At 35.0% G+C, this 7,500-nt stretch overlaps 2 protein-coding genes across 2 annotated transcripts in view; both read right to left on the minus strand.

Moving 5' to 3' along the window:
- The window catches only part of LOC122253316 (uncharacterized), a 2,028-nt gene extending 736 nt beyond the window's left edge, over positions 1-1,292 (minus strand). Inside the window, exons 1-4 of the mRNA XM_086536543.1 lie at positions 1,248-1,292; positions 868-955; positions 545-643; positions 259-419 (exon numbers count right to left, since the gene is read on the minus strand). Coding sequence (XP_086392669.1) covers positions 259-419; positions 545-643; positions 868-937 — 330 coding nt within the window. The 5' untranslated portion in view covers positions 938-955; positions 1,248-1,292. The remainder of the gene's footprint in view (positions 1-258; positions 420-544; positions 644-867; positions 956-1,247) is intronic.
- A 3,906-nt stretch (positions 1,293-5,198) lies between these two features.
- The window catches only part of LOC122253265 (uncharacterized), a 3,504-nt gene continuing 1,202 nt past the window's right edge, over positions 5,199-7,500 (minus strand). The window contains exons 2-6 of the mRNA XM_086536544.1: positions 7,116-7,203; positions 6,512-6,610; positions 6,235-6,398; positions 5,599-5,739; positions 5,199-5,461 (exon numbers count right to left, since the gene is read on the minus strand). Coding sequence (XP_086392670.1) covers positions 5,381-5,461; positions 5,599-5,739; positions 6,235-6,398; positions 6,512-6,610; positions 7,116-7,185 — 555 coding nt within the window. The 5' untranslated portion in view covers positions 7,186-7,203 and the 3' untranslated portion in view covers positions 5,199-5,380. The remainder of the gene's footprint in view (positions 5,462-5,598; positions 5,740-6,234; positions 6,399-6,511; positions 6,611-7,115; positions 7,204-7,500) is intronic.

Genomic DNA, 7,500 nt, shown 5'->3' on the forward strand with positions numbered 1-7,500 from the left:
ACCAGGATTTTAGAGGTATTTTTTTACGATAATTGGGACATCTGATAAGTAGGGAGGAGCCACACAGGTCACCTGCAAGAGTCGTAGGTTGCCGACCGTCTTGATAAAATGAATGAATGAATGTACATATTGCCAGTGGCATTAATGATGTGTGTTGCAGATGGTGAGATTGAGAATTCCATTGATCACAATGTCATGCTAACCAAGCTTTTCCATAGGTTTCTGATAAGATAAAGGGACACACGCATAAAAACTCACTGTGAGAAGATCTTCCTTCTCGAAGATACACTCCGTCAGGGTCGCCTGATCTTCTGGGGAAAGTGCGTCCATGAACCTCATCATGCGAGGACTTCTCTTTCCTCTCCTGCCACCCCTTCGGCCACCTCTGCGGCCACCGGGTCCTCGACCGCGTCCAGGCTCTTTGGATATTTGGGTTTTAGTTGGTGACCTTGACTTATTTCTCTAAGCGCTCAGGAGATATGGGTCATTGAAAGTTAATGATTATTTCTAATATAATGTTACAAGTTATTCGCTTACGGCTTACCTTCGATAGGGACGATTTCATTTTCTTCCATACAAAGAGCTATAGTGTCCGTGATGTTTTCCTTATGCATCAGGGTCTTGATCAAGTCGTGGCATTCACCTGTCAAAGTTGAAAAGTTGACTCAAGTTTACGTTTGACGAAAATATTTTGCCAATAAAGGTATTTGCATAGAGTACATATTGATATGTAAAGGTCTAATGAATTACTCAAAGCCTATGCAATCATAACTAACTAATGAAATCCTGCAACTGCACTAATTATTCTTGGCATGAGATTCTATGGCGCCTTATGGTTGGAAAGAGGAAGTTCCCTCGACCACTTACCTTTTTCCTTGCAAGCTTGGACCGCCATCATGGCAGTCGCGAGCATGAGCAGCATCAACAGGTCCTTCATGATGACGATGGCGACTCACTTTGAAACAATGTTGGTTATTTATATATATATACATATATATATATATATTTTTTTTTCTATATACTTATGCATTTGTAGAACCTGCTCAACTGTATTTAAAGTCTCTCTCTCTCTCTCTCTCTAAATATATAAATGAATATATATATATATATATATATATATATATATATATATATATATATATATATATATAATATATGTATGTGTGTGTTTGTGTGTATACAGTATGTATGTATAAATAGATATATGTCAAATACACTCATGTGTGTGTGTTCAACTGTATACTCACAGACGAAGAGTGACACTGGAACTTCAAGGTGTGAAGTCGGTGTGCTGATGGGATGCTGACTGGGTCTTATATACGATGCGGCGGAGTCTTTGCTGTTGAGTGACGGTGACTCAGCTCTCACGGATGGCCAACGCAGGCCAGTTTAGGAGGACGTCAATAGAGCAGATATATTTGGATAATTATAACAACTTGTATATTATTTGCAATCCCATGCCGATATATATATATATAAATATGTATATATATATATATATATATATATATATATATATATATATATATATATATATACATATATATATATGTGTGTGTGTGTGTGTGTGTGTGTGTGTGTGCGTAATTCGCTATTTCATCACGCCATCTTGTAACTGGTCTTACTCTTGGTCTCTTTGTGGCTGTATTTCCCATCCTGCTGTTTTTGTACATATATACATATATATATGTACATATAATTTATAAGTATTTATATATACATACGTACGCTCACATGTATATGTATATATAAATACACACACAACACTGACACAACACACATACTTTCAAAAGAGAACTAAAGGATAATAATAAATATCCCAAAGTCTAAATTAGAATTTTGATTGTGAACTGAATGAAACTAACTTGCATTTTTTTAAACTGTGAACTTGCAAGCATAGAATTCACGATCTATTTCATATAGCCTCGTAGGAAATGATTTAGAGTCTATGATCGCTAACATCCTCAAAAAATATTGCATACATAGCGACACCACCTTACATATGTACAGATGACGTTATAAGAATTACACCAAAACTCAAAGATGAAGCTATACAATTACAGTGCGGAAACTCATACATAATGCAAACACAAAGACACACACATATACATATATATATATATATATATGTTTATATGTATGTATATATGTATATATATACATACATACATACATACATATATATATATATATATATTTATATATATGCATGTACATATATATAATATATATATATAAACACAAACACATATATGTATATACATAAATGTATATATACATATATATATATATATATATATATATATATATATATATATATATATATATATATATATATCACCATCATCGTCAGCTTATATCATTCCACTGCAGGACGTAGGCCTTTCTCAATCTTTTATAGTCATTCCAGTCTTGTGTCCATTGTGTCCAGATTACTCCTGCGAAATTCGCTATTTTATCACACTATCTTGTCACTGGTCTTGCCCTTGGTCTCTATGTGTCATGTATTTCCCATGTTGTTTTATTTAACCACCTGTTATCCTGTCTCCGATATATATATATATATATATATATATATATATATATATATATATATATATATATATATATATATATATATATATGACCTGTCCACTGCCACGTTTTCTTTTTAATGCCCATAAGTATATCCTCTACTTTTGTTTGCTGCCTGATCGATGTAACTCATTCTGTGCCTTAAGCTAACTCCTGCCATGAGCCTTTCCATTCCTTTTTGAGCACTTACTAATTTTCTCCCAAATACTTTGGTCGTTGTCCATGTTTCTGACCCATATATTATGACGGGGAGGACACATTGGTTGAACACCTTTCTCTTTAGACATAATGGCAAACGACATCGTAATATATTACTTTGTGTACCGAAGGCACTCCAACCTAGCCTAATTCGTCTTTTTATCTCATTTTGTAGGATGTATTCGTCTGGATGAGTTGCCCTAGGTTTACATACTCGGTAATTGCTTTTAGTACCTCACCCTGTACTTGTATATGTTCAATTGGGTTTGACTATTGAACATGACTAGTCTTTTTCATGTTCATCTAAGGCCAATCTTCAGACTTTTCCTATTCAAATCGCTTAGTAATTGTTGTAATTCACTTGGTTTCTCGCCAAAGAGAACAATGTCATTTGTAAATCTTAGATTGTTCAAGTGTTCATCCCTTGTTTTAATTTCTCCTCTCAATCTAACACCTTAAATATTTCCTGTAAGCAAGCTGTAAACAGCTTTGGTGAGATGGTGTCGCCCTGCCTACCACTTTTTTCATTGGTATTTTATCGACTGGATGGATTTTTATTGTCGATTTACCCTATCTCTATATATTTCCTATAATAATTTACAATATATTTCCTGAACTCCATGTTTACGAATTGCACCTAGTATTGCCGCTATCTATACCGAGTCGAATGCCTTTTCGTAATCTACGAATGCCATATATAGAGGCTTCCCTTATTCATTTGTTTTCTCCCTTATTTGGGTTAATGTGTGGGCATGGTCTACAGCTAAGAATCCACTGCGGAAGCTTGCCTGTTCTCTGGGTTGTTTTGAATCTAATGTGTCGTTGATGTGGGCTGTGATGATTTTAGTGAAGAGTTTATAGATCACTGAAATGATGCTTATAGTAGGTCGGTAATTCTGAAGGTCATATATGTCGTACATTTTGTGTATTAAAATTATTATTGCATTTTCTCAGGGTTCCGGGGTTTTACCGTCACTTAAACATTTGTTAAAAAAATAATCTTGAATAAGATCTACACTATTGCCATCTTCTTGTGTTTTCCCTATTTTGATGCCCTTTAGTGCCCTTTTTATTTCTTCTAACGTAATGTTTGGGATGTCTCCATTGGGTTTCTTTACTGCATTTAATTGTTTTCTTTTCCCTATTTTGTTGTCTTAACGCTGGTACCCGAAAGCAAAGCTTCATTCATTTTTCGTATGTCAAATTCTTGTTTATCGTCTTAGTTCTTCTGATTCTATTTTGTATCTGCTTGATATCATTTTCATGTCCCTATGTTGTTTCATAAGCTTTTTTGTTTCTACTGAAATCTTTTGAACTTTCCTTTCTAGCCTTTACCGCCTATTTCAAGTGCAGCTTCCTTTATTATCTCACTGAATTGGCCGTTCATTTGGTCTATGTCTGAGTATCTGTTTCGGATGTTAAGACTGAATTACGTCGCCCTTTTCTTAGTGTTAGACTCAGGTTTAGGGTGGTATGTCACACGCACACGTGTGTGTGTGTGTATGTGTGTGTGTGTGTGTGTGTGTATACATGTATGCATCACTGTATTTAAGCCTCCCTCAGGTTCGACCTGTTGGTCCGTATTGCCGGACCAACAGGTCGTAATAATAATTTTCCAATATTCTTTTGACTGCGTAGAAGTGAGATCCCTTGTCGTTTCTTCTCCACAAAAATAAATGTTTGCATGTTTTCTTTCTTCAATTTGGACTGTCTAATTTAGAAGTCAATTTTTTTTTTTTACATCATTGCATTACAGAAATCTGAATGTTTATCAAATTGTATTCAATGATATACCCACATCAGAATTCATTCTTAATATGTACAATCAACCGAATAACATACACCTATTTAAAATGACTTTTTTGATTGAGTACTCACTCGTAATATAGAAAAAATGAACAAGATTGTTATAGATAATTAAAGCGCTTTCGTTTACTGATACATTTCGATAGAAACGATTTAGTCGTAAATGTCTCAAACTCATTAATTAATCTTGTGTAATAGGTGTTGCCTAATTCCCTGGATAGAATTCGATATACACTTGATGCATAAACACATTTCGATTTTCAAGATTTAATTACTTGTTTTTTGCAGCCTTGTAGCATAAGGTTATACAGCTTTTAAAATGAAATCCAGCAGATGGGTGTTTCAAATTGTAGTATTCAATTAGATAAACGGGGGGAGGCCGATAAGGGACGAACCCCAGTCACGCAGTCTTGAGTTCTTATGAAAAAGCAATATAAATATGAACACTAACCATTCCTGACACAATTATTAGACGAACTGTAATACCTTCCACAAAAATCGTATGGTTAATTAGCTGAATACAGTTTAGGTCATCGTAGTTAGTTAAAATTCCGATGTACGACCATGTTACGTGATGAAGGATTTTCCTTCTTGCAAAATTTTAGGTTAGTAAGTATCAATTGAATGCTAAGGATTTATTAGAAAGATATCTAGAAAATAAAGGCGAATGTGAAGTCATGACAGTATTGATTCGAAACATTCTAAATCGAATCAGTATCTAAAGATGGCGACAAAAGCAAGATTCAAAAAGTAGTCCATCGTATATCTGATAAGCGAAGGTCTTCTCTTTCCGTGTGGATTGTTATATTTCCTCAGATTCCGGATCGGTTTCAGCTTCACACTCTTCTTTAAGGCACTCGATGAATTCGAAGATAACCTCCACCTGTGGATTAACATAAATTATAATTAGCGAGATATTTCTAGTGTTAGTAAAGTTTTGTTATGGGATTTAAAAACAACATAGAGGAAGTTGTTAGTTATCAGTACGACATCTGTTTTACTTTAACGTGGAAGCCTTACGTCAGGTTCGACCTCTTCGAGTACACAATCTCCGTTCTCAATGGCAGCCAACATAGCAAGTGTTTCCGGAGTTTCCTCTTCCTCTTCTATCATGGTGACGATATCTTCCACGAACTGGGTCGCATCGATCAAACCCTCGTCCTGTTTATATATGAACATCAGAATATAATAAAACGAGGTTCTTGAACTGCTGAATGTAACTACAAAAGCCTGAAATTGTGCTCGTCCATAATCCTCCATAGGATTTAAATCTACCCACAGACATGAGAATCAAATATACTTTAATACTACTAATAGTAATAATATACTCTATTATATTCCCAGAGGAGGACCTAATAGATACCTGGTCACCTACACTATGGTGTTGTGGCTATTTTTACCAGGATTTTAGAGGTATTTTTTTACGATAATTGGGACATCTGATAAGTAGGGAGGAGCCACACAGGTCACCTGCAGGAGTCGTAGGTTGCCGACCGTTTTGATAAAATGAATGAATGAATGTACATATTGCCAGTGGCACTAATGATGTGTGTTTCAAAGGGTGAGATTGAGAATTCCATTGAGCACAATATCATGCTAACCAAGCTTTTCCATAGGTTTCTGATAAGATAAGGGGACACACGCATAAAAACTCACTGTGAGAAGATCTTTCTTTTCGAAGATACACTCCGTCAGAGTCGCCTGATCTTCTGAAGAAAGTGTTTCCATGAACCTCATCATCATGCGAGGACTTCTCTTTCCTCTCCTGCCACCCCTTCGGCCACCTCTGCGGCCACCGGGTCCTCGACCGCGTCCAGGCTCTTTGGGTATTTGGGTTTTACTTGGTGACCTTGACTTATTTCTCTAAGCGCTCAGGATATATGGAGCATTGAAAGTTAATGATTATGTTACAAGTTATTCGCTTACGGCTTACCTTCGATAGGGACAATTTCGTTTTCTTCCATACAAAGTTCTATAGTGTCCGTGATGTTTTCCTTATGAATCAGGGTCTTGATCAAGTCGTGGCATTCACCTGTCAAAGTTGTAAAGTTGACTCAAGTTTACGTTTGATGAAAATATTTTACCAATAACGGTATTTACATAAACTATGGATTGTAAATCAATATGCATCCGGATAATGCATTATTTATAGCCTATGCAATTATCATTAACTTACTAATGAAATTCTAATATGACAGAAAACGTACATCTGTAGATTTAACTAGGTAGAAGCATTATGAGAAGGGTGTATCTCATACAGACAGCTGGCCTTTCCTTTATTAAACAAGTGTTTAGTATCCAGTGAGTTTGACTCATTTTAACCTTTTGCGACGTACCCTATTACTGCATAGAAAATTGCCCACTGAGAAGTTAGTTTTCCTTGTAAATTAACTTCATTAAGCAGTTAAACTTGGATCGCCATTGACTTACTACAACGTAGCTCGGTCTCAGTGGCCACACAACTGTACGAATTACTCTCGTTAAGAGATTATATTCTAGCTTATGGTTTGAATGAAGAAGATGCCTCGACTGCTTACCTTCTTCCTTGCAAGCTTGGACCGCCATCATGGCAGTCGCGAGCATGAGCAGCATCAACAGGTCCTTCATGATGACGATGGCGACTCACTTTGAAACAATGTTGGTTATATTTAGATTTTTGTTTTGTTTTGTATTTCTATATATTTATGCATTTGTACATAAAGACTTTAGTACCTGTTCAACTGCATTTGGAGCCTCACTCTCTCTGTCTCTAAACATATTCATGATTATATATATATATATATATATATATATTTATATATATATATATATATTTATACATATACTATATATATATATATATATATATATATATATATATATATTTATATATATATTTATCTATACATATACTATATATATATGTTTATATATATATATATA

This window comes from Penaeus japonicus, unplaced genomic scaffold (assembly GCF_977035675.1).
Source record: "Penaeus japonicus unplaced genomic scaffold, GWHDUDI00000001_assembly GWHDUDI00000004, whole genome shotgun sequence".
Lineage (NCBI taxonomy): Eukaryota > Metazoa > Arthropoda > Malacostraca > Decapoda > Penaeidae > Penaeus > Penaeus japonicus.